This window comes from Talpa occidentalis, unplaced genomic scaffold, assembly GCF_014898055.3.
Source record: "Talpa occidentalis isolate TD23 unplaced genomic scaffold, MPIMG_talOcc4v2.1 talOcc4.17, whole genome shotgun sequence".
NCBI classification, from domain to species: Eukaryota; Metazoa; Chordata; class Mammalia; order Eulipotyphla; family Talpidae; genus Talpa; species Talpa occidentalis.
In genome coordinates this window covers 38,385,610-38,411,245 of record NW_023601754.1, presented here as the reverse complement: position 1 = coordinate 38,411,245, position 25,636 = coordinate 38,385,610, and the positions used below count along the sequence as shown (strand labels likewise).

The 25,636-nt window shown below is 59.2% G+C and overlaps 1 protein-coding gene across 3 annotated transcripts; it reads right to left on the bottom strand.

Annotated features, from left to right (window-relative positions):
* Window positions 1–1,036: 1,036 nt before the first annotated feature.
* Window positions 1,037–25,157, bottom strand: GRAMD1A (GRAM domain containing 1A). 3 transcript variants are annotated; one of them, XM_037517881.2, is made up of 20 exons: window positions 25,029–25,157; window positions 23,944–24,262; window positions 15,149–15,359; window positions 15,046–15,066; window positions 14,578–14,662; window positions 14,384–14,487; window positions 14,216–14,311; window positions 13,468–13,548; window positions 9,901–10,013; window positions 9,582–9,732; window positions 8,832–9,030; window positions 7,749–7,892; window positions 6,884–7,002; window positions 6,666–6,808; window positions 6,036–6,139; window positions 5,791–5,964; window positions 5,604–5,691; window positions 4,356–4,463; window positions 4,153–4,273; window positions 1,037–2,570 (listed from the first exon to the last, which is right to left on the bottom strand). In XM_037517881.2, exons 2-20 carry the CDS (start codon window positions 24,210–24,212, stop codon window positions 2,478–2,480), a joined length of 2,424 nt encoding a protein of 807 aa, XP_037373778.1. In that variant the 5' UTR covers window positions 24,213–24,262; window positions 25,029–25,157; the 3' UTR covers window positions 1,037–2,477. The 3 variants fall into 3 exon arrangements, with proteins under 3 accessions (XP_037373778.1, XP_037373779.1, XP_037373781.1); XM_037517882.2 differs by lacking the exons at window positions 23,944–24,262; window positions 25,029–25,157 and adding an exon at window positions 23,297–23,910 and having other exon boundaries at window positions 1,038–2,570; XM_037517884.2 differs by lacking the exons at window positions 23,944–24,262; window positions 25,029–25,157 and adding an exon at window positions 20,604–20,649 and having other exon boundaries at window positions 1,038–2,570.
* Window positions 25,158–25,636: the final 479 nt, after the last annotated feature.

Below are 25,636 nucleotides of genomic sequence, written 5' to 3'. Positions count from 1 at the left end.
CGCCGCTCGAGTCTGGGGACCGTCGGCGTCTGCAAAAGGTCACCCCCCGAGTCACCAGAGGACTTAAGAGGGCGGCTTGGGGGCAGGACTTCCGACTCCAGGTGGTGGAGGTCATCCTCAGGGGACCCGGGACACTTGGCTGGGACGCCCAGGTGACCGCCCCGCGGATCCCTGGCATCGCAGGCCTGGAGGTCACTGTGCTGAAAGGCAGGTGGGCATGGGGTGAGGGCTAGGGCTGTCCCTAATACTCCAGACCCCACCCTGCGCCCTGGCTCCAAACCCCAGAGGTTGCACTGTGCGGTTGGGGATGCATTTTAGGAGGTGGCCCCTTCGTGACCCCTCTCTCCTCTTTGTCTCAGATGTCATGGTCCACTCCTCCCCTCTCCACCCTGGCAATCCAGGCCCCCCGCTGTTCCCAGTGTCATCAGGCTTTTTCCTGGCCCAGGACCTTGGCCTGGCTGTTCAGTCTGGACCATTCTTCCCCCAGGTGACCAAAGGGGTTGACTCCCTCACCTCCAGCAGCTCTTGGCTCCAATGTCACCTTCATCGGGTCTGTCCATTCAAGGAAATGATGTCCAGCACCCCGCCCCCTTCGTTGGCCTCCTTTACTCAGTTGGGTTTTTTTTTTTTTCCCATAGCAGTTGCCACTACCTGACGTTATAGACTCTTCCTTTATATAGTTTCTTCATCCACTGCCCGTCCCCCCAACCCTGGAATATAAGCTCCCCTGGTGCACACAGGCCTGTGCACCTCTGTCTCCAGCACCTTGAACTACACCTGGCACCGTGTAGCTATTCAATCATTAAAAAAAAAAAAAGCCCATTCTCCCTTCGCTAAGCTGACCCCACTTCCTGCTCCCCAAACATTTGCAGCAACTTCTATTATTATCCCCATTTTAGAGAAGAGGAAACAGGTTGGGCCAGTCACTCTGCGCCTGGGGTCTGTAGCTGGCCTGCGGTGGGCCTGGAATCCTGCCACATGGAGAGGTGGGGGTGGGAGGCTAGTGTGGGGGGGGGGGTTGGGGGCTGTCAGCACCAGTGTAGGAGTGGGCCTTTTGGCTGGGGGTCCCTGCTCAGATCCAAGCCACCAGTTCTGGGTGAAGTCCCAGAATCCCCACGGGCCAGCGCTTCCAGGCAAGAGGCACCAGGATGTGAGGCTGGTCGGGGCCAGAGGGACAGGAAGCAGGGACACCGGACACCTTTGTGGTCCGGGTCTCTGTGCCAGCACCTCTGGGCTGTGAAATTCCCCTGCAGAAAATAACCTTCTTGCAGTTGCAAGCCACCCCCCCACCCCCCCTCTGGCCAGGGTGGCAGATGGGGGCACCGAGGACAGGCACCGGGCACTGGGCAGGAGCAGATACTGACAGGCCTACAAGCTGATGTTCGCTGAGCACCTGGCGCTGTTAAGAGCCCACGATCCATGTGAACTCATGTGCGTGTTATGGCCATGCCCATTTTACAGGCATGGAAGACTGAGGCTGGAGGTGGGTAATTCATCAATGAAGATTCTCACAGCCGGGCTGTGATATCTCAAAGGTCTCTCTCCACCCCTCACTCACACGGGGTTGAGTGAGGCAGGTCTGGGTTCTACCAGGGGCGGAAGGATGTGCCCCTAAGCCCGTGCCCTCACCTGAAACTCAAGGCTACAGATGGCCTGCACACGGAAAGGCCTGCTGGGGGCCCGAAGAGGTGAGGACCTTGCGTAGAAACGCAGACACACCAGGAGCCCACCGGCCTCGGCATCTCTGCTTCCATCTCCCGGAGACGCTGGGAGGATTAAATGAACCCAGGTCTCGACACGGGGCCTGGGACACCTGGGTGCTCCTGATGCAGCTAAAGTTTGAGAATGACTCTTTTTAACAACCCGGGGAAGCAGGTGCTACTCTTGCCCCCGCTGTAGAGAAGAGGAAACTGGAGTTCAGAGTGGTAACCAAGCATATGACTGCAAAATATCTGGGGAAGGATGAGCCCTCAGAGGCCCCCACCAGACCCTGCCTGCTGATCTGAGGCTTGTGGAGAGTGCTGGGGAGCTCCAGCTGCCTCAGTGCCACAGCCCCAGAAAAGGGACAGAGCCCCCTGCCTGCCAAGGACCCCACCCGCTCTCCGGGCCCTGCAGGCACAGCCAGTTATTCCGAATTTTTATTGGGGTTTTCTATTCCCCAAATAAATATAATACATTAAATCCCAAGCTGAGGGAATCGTGCACCCCGGGAGGCACCCCCCCCACAGCCCTAGCTGGGCAAAATAAGTTAGCGGGGCCTGCTGATGGCCAGGCCAGCTCCCTGGCAGGGCAGACAATGGCAGCTGGACTGGCGCACGCTGGTCTAAAGTGCATCTAGTTCTGTGGTCCCCATGTCTGCGTGGCCCCACGAGGGCCCCTGCGAGGGGTGTCAGGGCCTCCCGGCGCTCACACCGTGCCAGCAGTGGCCGCCGAGGCTCTGTGTCCATCTGGGGGGACGGCTGTGTGGCCAGGCGTCCTCAGGAGAAGCTGTCGTCGGGTCGTGGCTGGGAGTCAAAGGGAGGGTCTGAGACAGCGATGCCTTGATGCAGCTTCTCGAGCGAGAACTTCATCTGCAGGGAGAGGTGGGCAGGGCAGGATGAGTGCTGGGGGGCCGAGAAACTGGGAGAGGTCACACCACTTGCTCAGGTCACCCTGTGACAGGAGCAGAGCCACCTGCAGCCAGTTCATCTTCACACAGGTAGCGGGGGAGGGGCGCCCGGAGGCCTGGGGTCAGTCCTGCCCCCGCAGGGTAACCTGGGGCAAGTCCCTAACTACCCTCAGCTGAAAGATGGGTCAGTGACAAGCCTGCTTGGCAGGATTTTCAGGTACCTGAGGGCAAACCTAGGCCCCAGCAGACGGGAAGCACTTTGGCTGCCCTTACTCCCTGTTGTGGGCCTTGGGGATGTCTGACCTTCTCCGACCCAGGTGCCCATCAGGTGGGGGTGTAATTAGAGCACCCCCTCATAGGCTGACTATGAGGGACAAACCTATTCGTGGTTTAGCATTTAGACCCGCCTGGCTCCGTCTGCCGTGGGCACTGATTCGCCAAGTCAGCTCAGCAGCCGTGGCCACCGGACAGCAAGGACAATCTCCCGGATCCAACTCGGGACAGGGAGCAACGAGGTTCTGGCATCATCCCCTCCACCCTTCCCAGAGTGAGCACCTCCTTCTCAGCATGATTTCAGAGCACAACAGGCCTCAAAAGGTGGCACAGTGATGCAGTGACCAGACACAACTTCCATCACCCACACCCTGAATTCTGAGACCCTTGGGAACCAGCTGAAGCCAGAACCCCCTCCTGCCAGCTTCCCACACGCCCTCCCTGAATGAGCATTTACCCAGCACCTGGTCTCTTTACTGACCCACCCACCACCTTGTGAGGGTGGCCTGTTTGTTGAGCACCTACTATGTGCTTGACCCCACACTCACATTAGTAACGGCAAACACATATAAGGTGTTTAAGAGCCTGGCGCTCTTCAAATGTCAACTCAATCCTCACGATAGTCTTTGAGGTAACACCAATCATTACTGCAGTCTCAGAGGAGGAAGTCAAGGTCAGCACAGGGTCACTCACCAGAACTCAAATCCTCTAAAGAGATGCTGCACATGAACTACAGGGGGGATGTGGGGCAACCCTCTTCTGGAGAAGAGACCCCAATATCCTTTGAAGAACCTCTTCTCTACCCTTAGACCACGTCACCCCTTCACCACTCCAAAGGAGAGAGGGATACAAGAACCAAGCCTTGCCTACCCTGGCCACAGTGACCGGTTCAGGCATGTGACCCCAGCCACCAGTGAGAATGAGTTCTTTGCTTTGGATGTCAGCCTAGAGTTTCAGGTACCCCCTTGCTTTTGCTGGGGCAGAGAATGCCCCTAAAACAAGTCTAGTGCTAAGGGGTGCAGAGTGAACATAACATTAGAGACCAATTCTTACTACTGCTGAGCAGCTGGATCCAGCCATGCCTGAAGCTGTCAGATACCACTGGGTTCTTTTGTTCCCCAGAATGATAGCCAAGACATTTTCTTCTACCCCACTGATTTTTCTAGCAACCCCGGGAGGAAGATTATGTCCTCCTCATTTTACAGAGGGGGAAATGGAGACCCAGATGTATCTGCTGCAAGTTGGGATGAGACAGGGCCTGGCAACCATACCTCGTCCAGAAGCTCCACGGACGCCCGCAGGATCTGCCGCCACTTGTGCACCTCCACGCTGTGGAACTGTTTCTGCAGGGCCAGGATCTCTGCCCATTCTGTGGCCGTCTGGGGGAACTTGCTGTAGGGGAGGCAGGGCCTGAGTGGAGCCTGGGCCTCCCCTGAACGCCCCAAGCTTCCAACCCCCTCATGCCACCACTCACCCCTTGGCCAGGGCCAGACTGTGCCAGGACTCGAAAGTGTGGGCCGTCCTCTCCAGCGACCAGAGGCGGTAAAAGAGGAGGATGTTGAGGGCGATGAGGACGATGAGGCTGGGGGCGATGGGCAGAAGTCAGGGAGCAGAGGTCAGATGTCTAGGACCTGGACGCTCCCACACGTTTGCACCCACCTTGAAGGGGCACCATGATTACCCCCCTTTCCAGAGGGGGAAACTAAGGCTCAGAGAGGGTAAGAGGCATGCCTGGGCGCCCAGGCCTGTCTGACACCTCTGCCTCAACCCCCACGCTGGCCACTGCCCTGGGCCAGCCAGGGGCAGGGAGTGGGGAGAAGGAACTGCAGCTGGGGGAGAGACCCCAGGAGGCGAGGGGAGGCGTAGGATGCAGAACCCTACCTCACACAGATCCTGAGGAGGCAGGGAGGAGAGACAAAGACATGAGTGCCATCCAGCCCGGCCCAGGCCCCCGCCCTCCTTGACCCCCCGCAGCTCCAAGCAGAAAACGTCACACCCTCCCCTGCACTGCTGTCGCTGGGGGCTAAGGCCCAGGGAGGCTCAGCGCTTGGGGGTGTGACCCTCACCCCCCAGGGTCTGCAGAAGCACAGATCTCATTTCGGGTGTTGTGCCTCTAGCACCTCGGCCACTGTGCGTCTCACACCTGAGCCCTATGGGGCCCCAGCTCGGGAGGGCTCTGCTCTTACCGGTTTCCCAAAGTTTCCCTGCTCCCATCCCTGTCCCCTCTGCCTGTGCCTCCTCATCCAGGCCCTGCCCTGCCGGCCTGTGTTGCCCTTCACTCGGGTCTGGGGTCAGGTCTGCCTGCCCCCAGGGGAGTTAGTCACTACCGTGGTCCCCCGCCATCGCCCAGCATATGGCTGGCCACAGTGAAATGTATAAATGGCACAACTTCATTGTCTGCCTCTCCTGGTTCATCTAATTCCACAGCCTTTGGGAGCCTACTCCTCCAGAAAGCCCTCCCTGCCTCCTCTGAGCTCCAGAAGCTCCCCAGGCGACCACCATGGAAGGCCCCTGCTCTCCCAAAGGGAAGGCTTCTCCTGAGCCGTGTGCCTTGAGGAACCCCACCGGCACCTCCCAACATCGGCTCCTCTACCCTTGCTAGGAGGTGAGTCCACGCTCCCACTTAAGCAGAGGCCCAGAGAGGCTAAGCGCTTGCCCAAGGTCACACAGCCAGCACGCAGCTCCCGGCCTGTGTGACCCCACGCCCAGCGCCCTTACTCACACGATGCTGATGAGGACCAGGGCGCCCGGGATGCCCGCCCCAGGGCTCTGGTCCACAGACGGTTCTGCAAATCGGGAGCTGAGGGAACCTGTGGGGACGTGACTCGAGTCAGCTACCTTAGCCCAGCCCCGCCCGGCCCAGCCCACCAGGCTCCTCGGCCCACCCCACCAGGTCCCAGGGGGCGCACCTGAGGTGTGCAGGCCGGCCCGGGCGCAGGGGTCGGGGTCCGGGTGCTGGGGTCCGTCCCCGTGGCCCCGCCAGCTCAGGGGCCGCTTCCGCCTCCGCAGGCCTGACAGCAGCCCCCGGGCCTCCTTCCCGCCTTCCTCCAGAGACAGCTTCTCGGCCTTGGCGAGCTCCCGCTCTGTGGACACAGAGGGCTCTGCACGCCTGCCCGCAACCGGCCCCCCTGCCCGCGGGCCGGGCTCGGCCTACCCAGGTGGTGGAAGTAGTCCTCGATGCCACTCCACGAGTTCTTCTCGATGAGCGACTTCACCAGGCTCCAGGGCTGCTTCCGGTAGCGGATCTCCGAGGACACCCTGGGGCGGGGCAACGTGCGGGGGTGAGGCCTGACCCAGCCTTGCTGCCCCACGCTCCCAGGGGCGCTTACCTCCCCCCATGCGGGCAGGGCCCCTGGTCACCCACAGACAAGAAATGCCCCCTACGGCTTCCCTGGGAACCCCACTCGCCTCCTGACTCGCCCCCACTGCACAGGGGCGTGTCTGCCCACACCTGATCCTAGCACGGCCACTCGAGCCCATGCCTCCCCCAAGCAGACCTGCACCCCTTCGCCTGTGGCTGGGGCGACAGCTTAACACATCCCAGACTGAGCTCCTGATTGCCCCCAAACCTACTGCCCCCACCTTCCCCAAGCAGAACAACAGCAGCTCTGTCCTTCCAGCGGCTTAGGCCAAACCACTCAGGCCGCCCCAAGCTGCCACAACCCACGCGTCTCCTCTGCTGGGGGCCACCGACACGGTGGGGAGAGTGGGGTGTTGGAAGCGGAGTGTGGGGCAGGGTCTGGGGCCCCCAGAGCGTCCAGTGGAGGGCCGGGGGGCTGCTCACCGGAGCCGGGCCTTGTTGCGGGCCAGGCCCAGGATGCAGTAGCGGTGGGCGGTGTAGAAGTAGTCCTGGTAGGGGATGCCCTGCGTCAGCACCTCGGAGTCCACCACACACCCGCCTGCCTGCGGGCCCCGTCGGAAGAGCGTCTGTGGGACAGGAGGGGGCAGTCAGGGCTGTCCCGGCCACCCCGGCCACCCAGCTGCCCAACCCACCGGGCCTACCTGTGTCTCCACCACGGAGGCGCTCTTGGGGCCCAGCGGGTTGCTGATGGGAATGGTGTAGGTGAGCACGCGGCGCTGGTGGCACTTGCTGTCCCCACTCCAGGGGCTCAATGTGACGTCTGGGGGTGAGAAGGGCAGAGTAGGGAGACCAGCCCCCGGAGCCTTGCTCACAGGCTGTAGCAGACTCACCCTTTTGGGTGGGCTGCGCCCCTCCCCATCTGCTCACAGGGGGCACCTAGGCACAGCCCTGTGTGAGCCCATCCTCGCCTGCTACTCTCTAGCCTCCCCTGGGCAACTGGCCTGTCTCTACCCCTGGTTCGGGGCTATCTTCTTAAAGCCAAGTCTGACCCTGTCCTGCAGCTGCCTCGAACACTCTGTGGCTCCCCAGGGCTGTCTGTTTCCATTTCACATCCTTCCTGACACCCCTCATTCCAGCCTCCCCTCTGACATTCAGGGTCCTCCACCCCTTAACTCACAACGCTCCTGTGCTGTGTGCTACTGATGTGTGGCCACTTCCCGTCCTCACTGGACTCTGGAGCCCACCTGTCCCGGCCTTTGCACTGGCCTGACAGAGTGGGTGCTCAGAGTGTGATCACTACCTCACCTTTACTAAATGCCGGTGTTCTAAGTGCTTCTCTGGCACTAACTCATTTAGTCCGCATGAGGCCCTGATAAAGTAGGAACTCTTATGACACCCCCACTTAATGGAGGAAGAAACCAGAGCAGAGATGCATAGCCGCTGAGAGGCTCAGCACTCTGGGCTCCCTCCTGGGGCTGCACTGAACCCCCATACCTCATCAGCACCCAACTGGCTCCCCCCTCCCCATCGCCCACCTCCCTTGCACTGGTGACCTCTGCTCCCGACCTGTGAACTTGCACTGCTGCAGGAAGCCCTGCAGGAAGGGTGAGTCGGAGAACAGCATCTGCTGGAGCCGCTCGGCGCCCACGTGGAAGACGGAGTTGATGAGGAGCCGGCCAGAGAGGTCGGGAAGCAGGGCAGCCAGGTCAGCTGGAAGACAGAGGGCAGTGGGTGGCCGCCCGCACCTCTCCTCCCCAGGGCAGCCCCTGGATGCACCGCCGGGCAACCGCTCTCCCCACTCCCGGGCCTTAGGGTGCATGGCCAGGCACATCTCCCAGGTAGGCGTGGACGCTGACAGGTTCAGAGGGGTGTGTGACCCAGGCCCGGCCACTCAGCAGCAGTGACTGGCTCAAGGGGGCTCGTTCTCCAAACAGGACCAGTCAGAGCCGACCCTAGAGTTGGCTGGGTTGGGGGCAGGGAGAAGGGCTGGAACTATCGCAACAAAAATTGAAGCCGGTCCTCCCTGATAGCACAAGGAGGCTCAGCACTATGAAGCCATCTGCAGCCACTGCAGCACCAGTTTGATCCCCCACCAGGGAGCTACCCACATGGCACAGCAGACCTCTCCTGTCTCGCCCGCTACAGCCCTCAGCAGTGTATTTCGTCAGTCTGCCTGTTCTGCTCCCCACTCTGTCTCTCGTGAATCCTCTCACCCCCAGCACCTCTGGCCCACACCCCAATTCTTGTATGCATAAATAAAGAAAAACAAATCTTTAAAAAAAATTGAAGCCACCTGAGAATGAAGAAATGGGAAGGGGCGGGGGGAGATAAGGAAAACAGCTAACACTGACTAACGGACCAAGCACCATACATATATAAACTCATCTCGCCTCTGTGACGGCCCAAGGAGGCGTATTATTCTTGCTGACCAGATGAGGCTCGGGAGATTAAGTAACTTTCCCAAGTGACACAGCGTGGCAGGATCTGAACCCCGGCAGCTCGGCTTCGGGGTCCGGAGTAGAGCGGGAGGCGCGCAGATTTCCAGCAGCACCACTGGGCCCCACCCCGGCCCGCCTGCCTTGAGTATTTTCGTCCTGTGCCAGCCAAGGCCCCTGCCGAAGCCCACCAAGCAGCCCCGCCCTGACTCACCTTCCTCCCCGGTGGACGAGGAGGAATTACTCGTGTCCGTCAGCAGCTCTTCGCTGGGCAGCAGGTCCAAGGGGCCCAGGGAGGCGGGCCCGTCCGACGGGGTGGGCTCTGAGCTCGGGGGTTCAGCCACTGGGGTCACTGTCTGGCTGGAGGAGGCGTCCGGCTGGCTGTCTGTCTGCTCCTCTTTGTCCTCCTCTGCCTGCAGCAAGCAGCTCAGTCCAGCTTTGCCCCACCACACCCCCTCCCAGCCTGGGGTCCCCGGGCCACACTGCCACAGGATTTGAGGCTAGAAAACCAATGCCGGGGGCTCCCGTGAGCAATGCTGAGCCCCAGGGGGCCCTGAGCCCACGCAGGTCCGGCTTCCTCTCAGGCCCTACCAGGCTGTGTCTCAGGTGCCTGGCCCACAACCTCTCTTGTGCCTGTCCTGTCCATCTGTCAGTCCTGTCCATGCCTGTCATCTCCCACCCATGCACCCATGCACCAATCCGGTCGTCTCTTGCCTCTCCTCTCACCCATTTGTCCCCCTCTTTGCCTGTTTCTTCCCCTACCTGACGCTATTTTCCTGGCCCACCTTTCCATCCCCACCCCTTATCGCTACCTCCTACCTCCCCCACCCCACCCCTTCTCGGTCCCTCTCCCCCTTGGCTCCCCTGCCCCCCATCTGTCAACCTCTCCATCTCCTGACACCAGCCCACCTCCCTCTGTCTCTTCCCATCAGGACCCTTCCGGCTCATCCCCTCTCCAGCTCACCCCATGGTCTGCATCGCTGCTGGCCCTTGAAAGGTTGGGGGTGATGCGGCCACGACGTGACCCCACGGGACTGGGCTCCTGGCTGCGGTCAGTTGCTCCCGGGGGGGCGATGTCACTCAGGGCAATCACATCGCCCACTTCCTTGGGGGTCCTGTGAGAAAGGGAGAAAGCCCAACCCCTGTAGCCCTGCAAGATACAGGCTCTCCTGGTCTCCCGGACTTTGACACCCACCTCAGTCCACCCAGGACTCCAGCAGCTTAGCAAACGGCCCCTCACATCTACCCCAGCCCCAAGCACCAGCCGTCAACCTCCAACTCACCCCAGGCCGTTCAGCTGCAAGGGGCAGACATAGTCCTCGTCCTCGCTGGTGAGGCCCAGCTCTGAGCCGTAGCACTGATGCACCAGGTGCCAGAGCTCGCGGGGACTCAGCGTCTGGGCAGGCAGGACTTGGGGTTAACTCCATGCCACAGGGGCCAAGCCCTTCCTGCCCAGGCCCTGTCCCCACCAGCCCTGTCTCAGCAGGGCCCCCGGCGTCCACTAGAGGGCATCACAGTCTCCACCCTGGTCTGGCCAGGTGCCCTCAGACTTCACCCAAAGCTCAGGACACTGCGCTCCCCCCACCCCCGCCCCAGGTAAGGGCAAATGTTTCCATTTGCACAGAGATTAGGAGGCCCAGGGAGGGACACAGGTGACCAGAGGGAACTGGGATGCAAACCCTCAGCAGCCCTGAGTTTTCTGCTACCGACAGTCAGAGCGGCTGGCAGAGGACATTGCAATAGTTCCAATGGTAGTAAGAGCACTGGGAAGAGCAGCCACTGCCACCCACTAAGGGGCCAGGCACCCCTCCGCCCCTCTGCGCAAGGCACCCAGGCACCCAAGCAATTCTGTAAACGTCCTCACCATTTTAAGACAATGATACTGAGGCCCAGAAGGGTGGGGGCCTGCCCAAGGTTCCTGGTCAGGAAGGGCCAGAGCTAAGGTGGGGCTGGTCAAGTCCCTGGTGCTAACCACTGCACTGCCCTGCTGCTAAGCACTAGCATTCCTGAGCTCTTATTCTTTTTTTTTAAAGATTTATTTTTATTTATTTATACAAGCACTGGGTACAGTCGGAAGCACAGGAGGGTGAGAGAATTCACCAGAGCCAGAGCGGGGAGCAGAGCAGGCAGAAGGACCGAAGTACACTGCTGCGGGGAGCAGCGGGCGGCAGGAGAGGTCTGCGCGCCATGTGGGACCCTCCTCCGGAGGCCGGGGAGCAGCCGGGGATCGAACCAGCGCTGCAGAGGCTGCGGGCAGCTTCGCAACCCAGCGCTCAACTGCTGCGCCACCGGGGAGGCCCATGTGAGCTCTTATACTAAGCCCAGTTCTGGGCGCTATGAAGTGAGGGTGGTCTCCACCTGACCCATGGGGTTCAGTGACTCACCCCAGGCCCCTCAGCTCCTCAGAGGTGGTGCTGGCAGTCCAGCCCCAGCACTCAGCTTTGGACTCTCCCCTGTCACCCCCTCCTTGGAGACCCCAGCTGCACTGTCCCACCCTCAGGCTCCCGCACCACGCTGAGGATGGCCACTGCAGGAGGGGCCCCAGGGGGACAGGGCGGCCCTGGAGGAGCAGGCTTTGGTCTTCTGAGGCGCTCAAGGCCAGCAGACACTGTGTAACACCCGCCCAACCTCTGTCCCCCCCCACCAGCATCTCCCACCAACAGAACCCTGGTTTGTTTAGGGTAAAAACCTTCCCCAACCCGAGGGATGGTTTACACTGGTTTACACTGATTCATTTTTCCTTTGCCACATACCCAGCTGCCCTTGTAACCAAGGGTGATCACGTGACCCAGTTCTCAATGTAGAAATGCAAAGAGGAGTTTATTAAAGCGTCTCCCTCCCTGATAGAGGAATGCCTGCTTTCTTTCCTCCTTCAAGTTCGGGATATACCTATGCGTGGGCAGGATACCTGGGTCTACAGCCGCCATCTAGCAACCAGGCGGCCACCAGCAGGTGGACAAAACACCAATGTGCAGAGGGGTGGACAAGAGCATGGGTCCTCGATGAACCAGGGAGACCCTCAAACCCACCCAGGACCTCTGGTTATATGTGTATCAGTGTGTGCCAGCGGCCCAGTGGGCTCCAGAACCTGACTGCAATGGGGCAGACCCAGCTCTGCCACATAAAAGCCCATGGTCATGTGGAAGTCTTTCCTTCCACGGCTCCTTGGTGGAAAAAAGAACCAGACTGCCTCGTCAGCATCATACAAGATCATTCAGGGATGCTCAGAACCGTGCCTGGCACCCTGGGGCACTATAAATGTTAGCCACTATTCCTTCCTTATGCAATAATTCTGAATGCTGGGTTACCACTACTTGCTTGGGGTCACCACTACTTGCAGCCAAATGCATCCCTATAAACTCAACCCAAATGGATATTCCGGGAGGGCCCAAGCAGGGCCGATGCGGAAAGTCGATGAGATTGTGCTAAGAGTCTCAAAGATACTGCATAGAATCTAGTTATTACTGGCATCACAGCAGACAGTATGGGCACTGTATTCTCTTTCTTGAATCCCACCGGTCTTCTCTTAGATCCCCGGTAGGGCATGGTTTAAAATGAAGAAGTTTATGGATTCCTACCTGAGATTTAAAAGAAGAGCAAATGGGATTGAAGAAAGATAATACAGCGCCCATGCTGTCTGCTGTGATGCCAATGAGAACGAGATTCTCTTTAGTATCTGGTGCAGAGTATGAACAAAGTCTGGTGCAAGGATATCTGGAGGTCCCTATATCCTTTTGGGGGTCCATGAGGTCAAATCATTGCATGCGTTTGAAAAATATTACTAGTGGTAGCTCCATGGTAGCTCAAGGGGTTGAGACGCAGCCTATGAGACAACCCGCGGCCAATAGCAGCACGAGTTCAATCCCTGGCCAGGGAGCTACCCACAGGGCGCGGCTGACTCACCCGCTGCTCCCCTCAGCAGTGCATTTCAGTCAGTCTGCCTGTTCTGTTCCCCACTCTGTCTCTGGTGAATCCTCTCACTCCCCGCACCTCTGGCCTGTACCCAGTTCTTGTGTGCATAAATAAATAAATCTTTAAAAAAACATATGACTAGTGGTGTGACCTTGTTTTCACAGTGTACAGTGGAGTTTTCCAGAGACTCCGTGACAGTAATGCAGTCGCTGTTCTGCTTAATGGAATGTGCTCGTGTATTCTTGTGTTTGAAATTTTCCCAGCTTCAATCTCTAAGATAGCAAATATTGGAAAACATAACGCACTCAGACAAAAGCTCTTTGGCGCTTGCAAATTATTTCAGAGGGTGAAAGGTTCCTGAAACGGTGACATTTGAGAGTCACCCATATGTTCTAGATTATAACTTCATATTGGCTTACAAGGATATCTAAGTTTTTTTGTCCTGAAACACAGGCACATTGAGAGCTGGAGACCTGTATTATACAAGCATACGTGCCGTTTCCATTTAAAATAATACAAATGAAATTGAATTTAAAAGGCAGATCTTGTCCCACTAGTCCCTTTTCAGGTCCTTAATAGGCCTGTGGTCAGCGGCTACCATATCGGAACCAAAGATGGAAGCTATGTCCCTCATAGCAGAAAGTTCCGTCCGACAGTGCAGAGACCCCCAAGAGCATCTCTGCCTGGTCAGGTTCTGCTGCCACACACACAAAAACCCCGCCTCATTTTCAGGGCATTTTCAACGAGCAGACAATGGGGAGGGGCCTGTGTATACACGCTTACTTCGGGCGGGGCCTGCCCCGGAGCCGTGCAGCCCCCATGTGGAGCCCAGGAAAGAAGCTGAGGTACAACGGGCCAGAGTACTCCATGTCCCCAAGTTCTGGCACCCCTGGCAACACGGTCCCCCACCCTCCTGACCAGGCCTCATCCAGTCCTACCTTTTCCAGCAGTGCGTTCTGCCAAAGGCGGAAGATGAGGAGGAAGCAGCGGTCCCGGGCCCCAAAGGAGGTGAAGAAATGCTGTAGGAGAGAGGGGTGTCAGGGGATGGAGGGCAGGGGAGCTCCAGCGCCGTCCACACTGCACCCCTGAATCTCCATCCTCACACAGGCTTTTGTTCATCACTTCACTCACGGCACAAGGCCTATCCTGTCCAGCCCTGCGCTGGATGGCGGGGGACCATGATGAGGAGCTGGCCCGGGCCCTGGAGGGGCCCAGAGTTCACAGTCCAGTGTGGGACACAGGTGCACCCCTGCGCGGAGTCCGCCCACAGTGGTCAGGGTGGGCAGAGCACACAGGCGCCCTCCCAGTCTCCTTGGCCTGTTAGGGGTGGTGTCCTTTGGACCAACCAAGCACAGAGGAAGCCTGCGGTGAAGCCCTCTCCTAACATTTCCTACTCCCCTCCTGTCAGGGCCACTAACGTGAGGCAGCCATCTTGGGACCATGATGTGACAATCACGAGGACAAGAATGGGGTGTCAGGGAAGGTTTCCAAGGAGACAGGGCTCCCGAGATGATAGGTCCGTGGGAGGGAAGACTTTTACTATTAATACTACCCCTGAGCATCTGTGTCAGGAGCCAGACTGCAAGCTGTGGGGGCCCAGGTCAGAGGCGAGGGGAGCCTGGGCCAGGCAGGGGCCGCAAGACCAGAGAAGGGAGGCGGACAGCCCGGCTTCCTCCTCACACCCACCTTCTCGCTCTCTGTGCAGATCTGGATGGCGTTGGGGATCAGCTTGGCTGTCTTTTCCTTCTTCAGACACGTCACTTCCTTCAACTGGATGGAAATCTGAGGACAAAAGGCAGGTCAGGAGGGCCCAGGCCCTGCCACCCCAGCCCTTCCTCACCCCCTCCAGCTCACGGTCGTCTCCCAGCGGAAGATGTTGCTGTAGAAGCAGATCCAGTTCTCGGAGAGATAGAGGCGGCCCTGGAGGAGGATCTCGCGCTGCAAGGCACAGGAGTAATCTGAGGCGGCGGGAGAGACGGCAGACAGCGGTCACCAGCTGGCCTGGCCGGAGCTCAAGGCCAGCGGGCCGGGCTGGGGCGAGCACTCACCCACGATGAGGCGTTCGGCTTCGGGGAGTTTGCTGAACAGTTTCCGGAAGTCCTCGTTGCGCTGTTTGTATGTGGGGCTCAGCATCTGGGGATGTGTTTGGGAGGTGAGAACCTGGGTGGGGGTTTGCACCCCGAATTCTGCCCCACAGAGCTCCCAGATGTCCCTCAGTCTCTTCAGCCCAGGGGGGTTCTCTGAGGTTGCACTTCCAGCCTCCACTACCCACAACATGGCAGGATCCAGCCAAGAGCTGCCGTTTCCTGAGTCCTACCCTGGCAGGCCCTGCACAAGTGCCCACCAGCATCACTGACTCCTTGGGAATGTTCCCTTCAGTTGTGTAAGGAAAGGCCCAGAGAGGCTGAGCGACTCACTCAAGGTCACACAGCACAGGATGTGACCCTGGGTCTGCAGACCGCAGCACCTGTCCACCCCCTCCGCCCCCCAGCGAGCCCCTCTGCCCAGACACTTACGCTGTACCAGCTCTGCATCTTCTGCAAGAGAAAGGAGTGGAGTCAGACAAGACCCCAGACCCTCAGGCCTCCCGCCCCTCTCCCCACCAGGGCTTGCACCAACCTTGCTGTTGCGGATGAAGTTCCGGCTGCCCAGGCTCTGGGTGCTGGGGGTCCCGGGCACCCCACCTTTTTCTGAGGAGTTATCTGACCCCTTCTCCACCATGGTGCCCGGTTCCGGTTCAGGCGGCGGGCGGCTGGGGGGCAAGAGCTGCAGCCGCTTGCGGAGAGATGGGGAGCTGCTTGGTGTGCTCCGGCCAGAGTGGGGCGTGGTGCTGGGGGGGGAGAGAGGGGTGCTGGTTATGGGGAAGGCAGGCCAAGTGGGGACAACCTGTTCTGGGAGGCCCACCCATCAGCCCATTACCCCACCTAGCCTTCTCCACTACCTCACAGGTTGACGCAGAGCAGGCGCCCTAACACTGGAGCCTCAGGACATCACCTGTTACCAGAGGCGACATGGGCGGACCCTCACCCGGGGGTGGGAGGGTTAAAAGGATCAATACCACGGAGCAAGCCTCACAGAGCTGCGCACACTCAGAGCGCCTGCTGTTTTTAAAATGAGCAATTCATTCAGACAATAACTGTTTATTGAGCGGCTACTTGCCCCTCGGTTGCTTGAGCTCAAAACCTGACCATTTCCTTCATCCTTTTCGTCACCTCTTGCTTCCTACCATTGGCAAGTCCCGCCTGCTCCACCTCCAAGATCATTCCTTGAGCCCTGGCCCCCTGGTGCAGCGCCGGACAGCCTCACCCCTGTCCACAGCAGTAGCGGCCTCCCTGAAGCCCTGCTCCCCACTCTGGGCCCGTGACCCTGAGTCAGGGCAGGCTGTCCTGATGAGCCCTCCCCCACTGGCAGCAAAGTGCTCACCTTGGCACCCAGAGCCCTCCAATGGCCCCTGTCGCCTCTCAGACCTTGTGCCCTCCCCTGTGCCTGCCGCTCCGCCACCCGGGCCTCCTTGGGCCCTACAGGTCACCTCTGCATTCACGCCTCACGGCCTCTGTCGGGAAGTCCTGTCACATTCCAGGCTCCCAGGCTCCTCCTCTCTGCTGACCCAGCCCTGAGCTACCCCGGCCCACCCTGTCTGCTTGTCCAGCTTGCCACTGTGGGCTCAGGGGGGCTCGGCTGCCGTGCGTCTCGGCACCCACAGAGGTGCCTGGCCTGCGTGTGCGCTCAGTCCACGCTGCTGGCCACGGGATAACCCACGCTGCTGCAGTGGGGCGGCAGACACCCCAGATCTGCTCCTGCTGGGGGTCAGCCTACCCGCGGGGCGGCCACACTGAACAAGAAACGCACAAAGGACCATGTGCACATTGTAAAGGGCCGTGGGCAAAGCGTCGGGAACTTCAAAAGGTCACTGTTGACTCTGAATCAGGAAAGTCCGGCAGCCGAGCCCAGCATCCACCCGGTTACTCCGCAAACAGCCCTGCGCATGCGCGCCGTCCACTCCACGGGCCGAGGAGGACTCGCAGGTGCAGAGCAGCACCCCGCGCCTGCGAGGAGGCGTGGACGCTTCAACTCAGGATGGGCAGGGGACCTGGTTTGTTCTGGGTGGGTGGGCTCCCACAAGCTGGAGGGGCTCTCAAACTTCTCTCATGCCTTCAAGCTTTAGCACATGCTGTTCCCTCTTTCTCAGTCATCTTTTCCCTCCCTTCCCTAGTGCATTTCTATGCCTCCTCCAGGACGCTCGCTTGCACACTTGCAGGTCCCCTCCCACCCAGCCATGCCTCCCTTCTGTGGGTCCCCACAGCCTGCAGCTACAGCCCATCCTCACCCTCTACCTCTGCTTCCCCTTCCAGCCCTGACGGCTCTGGGCCGCAGCTGTCTGATGACAGCCCCCTCCCCCCAACTCCCACCCCCACCCCCCAACCCCCGTGGATGGAGAGTGCCCAGTGACAAGCCCCAGTGTGTCTCCATCACTGCTGTGTCCCCGAGTGATGCTCAGGACAGCGCCCAGGGAAGGTATTCAAGTCATATGGCAAAATGAATTTGTGCAGTCAAACAAGTAAATAAAACAGATGACTCGGGACCATGCCACACCCCCTGGACTAGCTGAAGCTGCCTGCTCCCTCCTCCCTCAGCTCCCCACACAGGTCAGGGCCCTCCATGGCTGCACCTCACTCCAGCTAAAAGCCCAGGCAGGCCCCTCCGGCCACTCCCTCCAGCTCTACTTTGGCTGTTCCCTCTGCCCCAAACACTCTTCCTCCCAGAAATCCTCAGCCTCCCTCACCTCCTTCAGGTCTCTCTGGTCAATGGACACGCCTCCAAGATGCCTTCCCTCACCTCCCTACTTACACCACCAGATCCCCTCCTGGTTGTCCTCCCCAGTGCTCCCCCCACCCGAGAGTCGGTATTTTCCCGTTTCTTATTCCCCCCCCCCAGGAGGTTTTGTTCCCTGCTACACCTCCTCCTCAACCTAGAACAGACCTGCTCAGGGGCTGAGACAGCTGCCACCTCCTCCTGTATGACCTTGGGCAAGTGTCTAGCCTTCCTGTGCCTCAGTTCTTTTGCATAATGGGAATAACAAGAGTATCCACCCGCTGGGCCTTCTGACAGAGAAGCTGAGGGTCCAGCATAAATCCCAGCACGGCAGAAGGGGGCCCACTTTGATTAGTAGGAGCCGTCAGACTAAAATGGAGCCATCACCATCCTGGAGCATCTCGGGCCCAACAGGTACCGGACAACACCTGTGCCTGGCATTTGGGGCCCACAGTGACCCCAGACTCCAGTCCTCCATTCTCCAAGCACACACTGAGCGCCGGGCACTGGGGACACAGAAGTGCGTGAAACAGACATACCCTGCCCAGGGCCTGGTGTCCCGGTTGGGGAACCAGACAACCCAGAACAAGCCCTGCCAGGGAGGACAGTGCGCTCAGGCCTGGCTGGTGTTCTAAACCAGCACTTGGAGGTTGTCAGAAATGCAGATCCTGGAACCCTCCTGATTACAAAACTGGGAGGAGGGCCAGCAGACTGTGATGCATGTTCAAATTTGAGGACCACAGAGATAAAGATGGGCTGGGGGACTGGGTGGCAAGCAGGGCACATGAGCTGAGCCCAAGGACAAAGGACAGATCTGGCAGAGGGTGAGGGTGGTGTGTGTGTATGTGGTGGGGGTGTTTGGTGCAGGAACAGTGAGTTCAGTCTGGACTAAGCTTGCAGGGCTAAGGAAGGCTAACAGGAAGCACAAGCCCACCCCAGGCCTGGGGGGCTGGGCCAGAGTGTGGGCTCACTTAGGGCACTGACAAGCTAGGAAGGGTTCTGCAGTACGGGGTGACCCCATCCCCCCATCTCATCTTCTTGCCCTGTTCTCTGCACCTGCAGGTCTCGAGGCAGGGTACTTCACCAAGATCCCACACCCATACCAGGCAAGTCCCGCACCCCAGTTCTTGCTCTCTGTCAGGACAAAGAGGAAGCACTCAAGGGCGGGCACAGGCCTGAGGCCGCCTAATCCAAGGGAAGGGAGGACCATCACAGGGGGTAGGTATCCGGAAAAGAATGGGGTTTTGCCATCGTAGATACCCCACCTCCAGCTTCCTGAGCCTAACGGGAAGGGTAGGTGTACAGACAGGGGTGCATAAACAGGAAACTTGTCACACGCAGACAGTGTCACCAGCAAATTGTATTTCCCCATATTTGCAAGAAGCCTCTATCCATTTCCTCTCACACACACACTGACACATGGCTGTAACCACAGGTATATGACAGCCACACAAAGGGCCACACAGCTCCAGCGTAACTGCACTCACACTCACCCAGAGCAGTACAAGTGACACAGTCACACAAACGGTCCCAGTTACGCACACACACGCAAGTGTGCAAACCGGCACAAGAGAGGCTGCAGGAGGCCACAGGAACCCAGAAAACCCACCGAAAGTCCTAGCAAAATGACATTCACACTGGCCACACTCAAAGTCTCCGAGGGGAGGTGTCAGCAAGGAACAGACCCCGTGTTAGAGAGCCACGGAGTGACAAAACAGCCACAGGAGACCCCAGCGAACACACACACAGCCAAGGGAAATTAAGTCACAGGGGTCAGCTCTGCTCTCGTGGCCTTCACCATCTGGCGGAAGACAAAGCAAACGCCTGCGGTAAAGTGGTCGGGACAGGTGCCAGCCAGTGGGGGTGAACAAGCCCTGCCACGACACAGGCGTAGAGGAACAGCCCCCGGGGTTGCGGGCACCCGGAAAAAAGTGATCAGGCACCGGAACCATGTGTGGCACACACCTTCTAACTGCAAAGGGGGAGCCATGTCAGCTCCAAGTCAAGAGTACACCCAAGATCTCAGGGAGGAGGAGGGTCTCAGGCCCACAGAGAGCCACAGGGCCCTTGCGTTCTCTCTCTCTCTCTCTCTCTCTCTCTCTCTCTCTCTCTCTCTCTCTCGCTCTCTCTCGCTCTCTCGCTCTCTCGCTCTCTCGCTCTCTCTCTCGCTCTCTCTCTCTGCTTCTTCACACACACAAAGCCCCAGAGGTCCCGCTGCACACACAGAAGCCCGAGACATCCAACAGTGGACACATACAGGCAACTGACGTTTGCACACAGAGCGAACAGCGGTGCTGAGCTAAACTGCAGGTATACACAGCCGGACACGTGTACACACACCACCAAGTCACAACTGCAGGCGCAGGTCACGTACAGGGACAGAGTGACAGCTGGAATCGAGAGGATCACAGCTGTTGCACACTAGACACAAGCACACACGCGGAAGGAACAGTCAGACACACACAGGTCGTTTATATTCACACACAGCCCCAGGCAGGGTGAGACGGGGTCCACACACACAAGCAGAGCTCCCAGCAGCCACACACCACCAGCGCCAGGCACGCCCGGCATTCACAACAGACACAGGGAAGTTACAGGAGCGCATGGAGCCACAGATGGAATTCGGGATAAGACTAAGACACACACACACACACCCCAAAGGGGGCTGGAAGCCCCTGCACACTGGACCACTGACACGCAGACGCCCCAAGACACCCACAATTCACAATGGAGAAGGCGCCGGCGAGCCCGCCCGGACACGCAGGAGGCGTCCATTCCGCGCCCTCCCCCGGGCACAGAGTCCGCAGAAGCCCCCGGCCCCCCAGGACGCCCTGAAATTCGCGGGCACACACAGGGCGGCCCGGAGGGGCTGCGGGTGGGCGCGCCCCGGGCTCCGCGGCCTGCGAGGCGCCGGCGGGGCTGGTCTCCTCCCGCGGCCTCCAGCCCAGGCCCGGCGCCCCGGGGCCGCCCCGCAGCCCGCCCGCGCCTCCAGGCCGGGGTCCCTCCCCGCAGGCCGCGGTGCACGCGGGCCCCGACCCCGTCCCCGCCCCCCGGCGGGCCCTTCGCCGCCCGGGCCCGTCCTGCAGGGGGCGTCCCCGCGAGCCGCGCTCAGCCCGGAGGGCGCCCCGGCCCCGGCCCCCCGGCGGCCCCTGCCGCCCCAAGAGCACAGCTCCCCGCCCCGGCGCCCGCCGCGCCCCCCGCGCCGAGCCCGCGTGCCCCGACGCGCGCCCCGCGCCCCCGCCCGCCGCCGCCCGGTCCTTACTCGAACATGGATGCGGCGCGGCGGGCGCGCCCAGACGCCGGGCAGGGCCGGGCCCGGCCGAGCGGGGCTGGGCTGAGCTGGCGGTCCCCGCCGGGCACCCGCCTCGCCGTCTTCGGCCCCCGCCGCGCCCGCGCCCGCGCCCGCGCCCGCCCCGCCGCCCGCACAAAGGCCGCAGCCGCCGGAGGCCGCGGCGCGTCAGCGCAACCCCCGCCCCCGCCCCGCCGCGTCACGGCGCCGCCCCCCAACCCGCCGGGAAGCCGCGGGAGGGACCGGCCGGCCGGGAGGCCTAGAGGGAGGCGGGCTCCGGGCGGCTGCGGAGGCCGACAGTGGGGGGCGGGAGGCGGCTTCTGGGGGGCTGCTCCGGGGAGGTGGGGGGGGCACGACCTGGGAGGGGCTGCGGGGACAGACTGAGGCTCAAAGGACTCAGAGACGGGGCAGTCAGAGACTGAGGGACTTGGGGGTGCAGGGGGAGGAAAGGGGGGGGAGAGAGCGAGCGTTACGGGGAGGAGCTGTAACTGGGGTGGGATGGAGGCTGGGGAGAGAGATGTGGGGCTCGTGTGAACTGAGGACTTGGTTAAGGGGCGCGGGCCCCTGGGCCACCACCTCCCCCTCCCAGTCCCTGAGCCCCCTATGTTGGGGAGACCCCTTGCAGTCCCATGCCCCCCACCACACCAGGTTGGGACTCAGACTCCTGGGCAGGCATCTGCTGTGGCCTTGGGGAAATCACCACAGTCCTGAGAACCCCACAGCTCTGTAGTGAGCACTTACCTGTGGAGGAGCGGGGAGCAGGGGAGCAGGGGAGCAGGGCAGCCAGCCTCAAGGATGGCCCTGAGCTCTCCAGGTCACCGGGCAGAAGGCTGCAGACCTGGGCACCACAGGTCTCTGATGCCATAGCCAGCATCAGAGTCTGCCCCCACCACAGAAATGTGAGGTGTACCCCAGCTCCTGGGCACAGGCGCCCTGCTCAGGGACCACCATCCACCCCTCGCCAGGACCCTCCCATCCTCTACTCCCCACCCCCCTCAAAAAAAACTCCACTGGATTTCTCCATTTTGATGAATTTTGGTGAATGGAAGGCCTAAAACTTCTGTCTTTCCTAACCCTTCTCTGTCCCTTGTGCCCTCATTTTGTGGGGCTCGACCCACAAAATCTATCCAGAATCTAAACTCTTCTTCCCTCCACTGTCCCACCCAAGAGGATCCAAGCTCCATCTAGCCCTCCTGGACATCACAACCGCCTCCTTCTTGGTCTCCCTGCTCCCTACTCCAGCAACCTCCCCCGACACACATAACCTGCTCCCCACAGTGGCCAGGAGGACTCTGAAACCTCCTGGCTCAGAGCCCTCCCCAGGAGGCACCTCAAACCAACTATAAAAGCAAAGTGTATAGCTTGTGTCTATGCAAGCGTCCTTTATTCTTCTGCCTCTTTCTCTAATAAACCTGTTCTTTAAATATAAATAAATAAAATAAATAAAATAAAATAAAGCAAAGTCCCCACCTTGGTGCCCAAGGCCTCACTCTCACTTTCCTTCTGCATCTCCCCTTGGCTCACTTCCTCTAACACACACACACACACACACACACACACACACACACAAACTCTCCTGATTTTCTAACTCACCAGGTACATTCCTGCCCCAGGCCTTTGCACTTGCTATTCCCACTGCAAGGAAGTTCTATCCTCAATCCCCCTACTTATTCCTGTGGCTGAGGATCTCAGAAACACCCGCCTCTTCCATCTCCCTCTGCCTCGCTTTTCTCTAGTTCTATCTTTCTATTTTTGAAATATATTAAAACTTTTAATTAGGGAATACTTATTTCAAACAAGAAATTGTAACAGTCCTCTGTATCCCCGCCCCCATATATAGCAGACATGGACATTTTACCATTTTTACTTCATATTCTTTTTTTTTTTTTAAGAAATAAAAGATTATGGGGTCTCCCTGGTGGGGAGGGGTTGAAATGCTACCTATGAAGCTATCCACGGCCACTGCAGCATGAGTTCGATCCCCGGCCGGCCAGGGAGCTACCCACATGGTGCAACAGACCTCTCCTGTTGCTCCCCTCAGCAGTGTATTTCAGACAATCTGTCTGTTCTGTTCCCCATTCTGTCTCTGGTGAATCCTCTCACACACACCACCCCCCCAAGCCTCTGGCCTGTACCCCAGCTCTTGTGTACATAAATGGATTAATCTTTAAAAAAAAAAAGATTTAAATTGTAAAAAAAAAAAAAGAAAGAAAGAAGGCCTCCCCTGGTGGCACAACGGTTGAGCGCTGGGCTGCGAAGCTGCCCACAGCCTCTGCAGCGCCAGTTCAATCCCGGCCACCAGCGAGAGTCCCACATGGCGCGCAGACCTCTCCTGCCGCCCGCTGCTCCCCTCAGCAGTGTATTTCGTCAGTCTGACTGCTCTGCTCCCCGCTCTGGCTCTGGAGAATTCTCTCACCCTCCCGCGCTTCTAACTGTACCCAGTGCTTGTATAAATAAATAAATAAATCTTTAAAAAAAAGAAAGAAAGAAAGAAAAGATTACGGTGACAGCTAAAGGCCCTCGTTCCTCTTGTCTCTATCCCCAAGGTACTCACTACAGTGCCTGAAGCCCCCGTGTATTCTTCCCCTCTCTGTATCAGGACGCATCCATCCATACAGCCCATTGTCCCAGATCTTTTAGAAAAGATAACAGACTTAGGCTCTTACTGTATCATTTTGCAACTTGCTTTGGCCCTCATTGTTTCTGAGGTTTCTCCATGCTCACAGCGCTGGGCTTCATAAACTTTAGCTCTCAGGGAGGGTCCATTGTTGGCAGAAGCCACAGTGGATATTTCTATTCAGGGCCAGTGGAGTTCTTTCCTCTTTTCCCCGGAGCCTTGAACCTCCCAGTTCCTGTCTCCTTGTGCCAGAAGGAGTGTTTCTTTGCAGTTTAATTTTTTTTTGCCCGTGAGCTGCAACAGGAAATACCTTTCACACTGGCTCCCAGTTCACACGTGGACATACATGCAATGTCGCAAATGGTGCAGAAACCACACTTACTTCCTGTGTCTCATACACAGTTACTGCCAGCTCTATCCTTTTACTGCGTGGGGAGCAAAAGTGCTGATTGCAATGCATTGGAATCATGGCCCTTAAGTGGGGCATGCCCCCCAGTTTGAAAAACACTGAGCAGATGGAAGGGAGTGTCCACCTCCAGGCTCTATGAGCAGCTCCCAGCAAGCGCCCCTGGGGCTCAGCCTCTGCGCTAACTCTCCTTCCCCCACCTGGACAATGACAGCCACAGGGAACCCACCCTCAAGCCTGAGTCCTGACAGAGAACCCCTTCCTTTCCCATCCCGCCCCCCAGATCTGACCTGTCCCAGGATGAGCTCTCCAGGTCGGAGGTCCTCAGTCGCTGCAAGCGCCGGGGAGTTGGGGTGCAAGGGGGTGACTCCCCATCACTGGATGGCGTTATGTGAATAGAGGGCACTTCCAGGAGCCTCCAGGGCTCAGGAACCAGGCCCTCAGCCCCACCACCCTGCAGCTGCTGGTTCTGCCACTGGGCTGGGGGCACAGGCGAGTCCTGAGCACCCTCCTGAGCCAAGGGAGGCGCCCAAGGCAACAGGGGCAGTAGATCAGCCATGGGGAGGCTGCTGCTTGCTGGGCTGGGGGTCTTGGACAACAGCGTGGTCTCTGGGAGAGAAAAAAGAGAGGTGAAGAGCGTACCCCAACCAAGGCCTGCCCCTCACCACCTTCCTTCGCCACTCCACTGAGAGACATGGAGGTTCAGAGCGTACTGCAGGGGACAGAGAAGTCTGGGAGGGATTCCTACTTCTACCAACACCCCCTTCATAATCCCAGTCTCAGATTCCCCTTCTGGAAACCGGACAGTCTTGTACCAACATCCTGTGGTGGCTCGCAGCATCCAGGAGCACAGGGACTGGCACACAGTAGGTGCACAATGAACGTGTGTCCCAGCCCCTGGACTAGGGGGTATTTTCTCTGAGCATGCACCAATGCCAAGTGCTGGGTTTGCTAAACACCCGTCACCACAGCTTCCTTCCGCAGGCAGGACCAGGAAAGGACCAGGCCTGAGTGTGCCCAGAGGCCTGAGGCCTGGGTAACGGCTGACAAGTGGTGAAGAGGCAGAACCCAGGATTTCACTCCCTGTTTGCTCAGCAATTGCCCCTCCCAAAACAAACAAAGGGAGGGCGGCAGGCCTGGCAGCCTTCTCTCAGCTGGGAGAGAGCCAGGCCCCTTGTGCTGAGGCGACTGAGATAATGAAGGCCACCAGGTCTGGGGAGACAGGAGCCGAGTCTGCCTGTCCTCACAGAGAACACAGCCAGGGTTCCCAGGCACCCAGCTGCCCAGGGAGTAGGGAAGGAGGGCCCTGGTTTGGGAAAGACCCTACAGGCAGGCCCAGAGCCCAGAGTCCCTCTCAAGCACCTCAACACCTTACCTTATGGCTTCCTCCTCCGTCTGTGTGCCCAGGGTTCAGATTTCCAGGGTAAGAGCAGCAGAGGAGGGCCTTCCCTCCCCCAGGAGCGCTGGCTGGGCCAGAGAGTCACGACCTTGCAGGCCAGAATAGCTTGTTCAGCTGGAGTCGAGTTCCCCGCTGGCCAGCTGTTCCTGGAAGAAAGGACAGAGTGGGGGTGGGGTGCTCAGACCACAAAGGACCTGATGAGGGGCCATCTTGCCCTTCTTTCTAGACAGCCCGGTTGAGGAAGGGGCTGTTCTCACCCTGCACCCCAACTAGCGCGTGTCTCTGTTGGCCGGCAGCCAGCTGCAAGGTGGCTTCTATCTCTATGACTCTCCTAGAATTGCTGGCTGTCACCCCCAGGTGACCAAATATGAGACGTTTTCCAGTCTACATCCTCCTGGCCTGCTCTTAGAAACAAGCACCTGGTTCTAAAGACCCTCTTCCTTCTCGGAGGTTCTCACGACCTCCAAGATGGCCCAGTTTCTAGCTGCCCTCCAATTCTGCTGACAGCACCACGTCGCTGTGGACATCCTCATCTCCGTGACCTGGTCTGCAAAAGCTGGTTCTCCCCATGCCGGGTCTGGCAT

Excerpts from the sequence above, each read along its gene's own strand:
- GRAMD1A (XM_037517881.2), bottom strand. The coding sequence starts at position 24,212 with ATGGCTGATCTACTGCCCCTGTTGCCTTGGGCGCCTCCCTTGGCTCAG. Across the intron at positions 7,893-8,831 it reads CTCGTCCACCGGGGAGGAAG|CTGACCTGGCTGCCCTGCTT; the intron begins GTGAGTCAGGGC and ends TCTGTCTTCCAG. Across the intron at positions 2,571-4,152 it reads CCGTGGAGCTTCTGGACGAG|ATGAAGTTCTCGCTCGAGAA; the intron begins GTATGGTTGCCA and ends CTCTCCCTGCAG.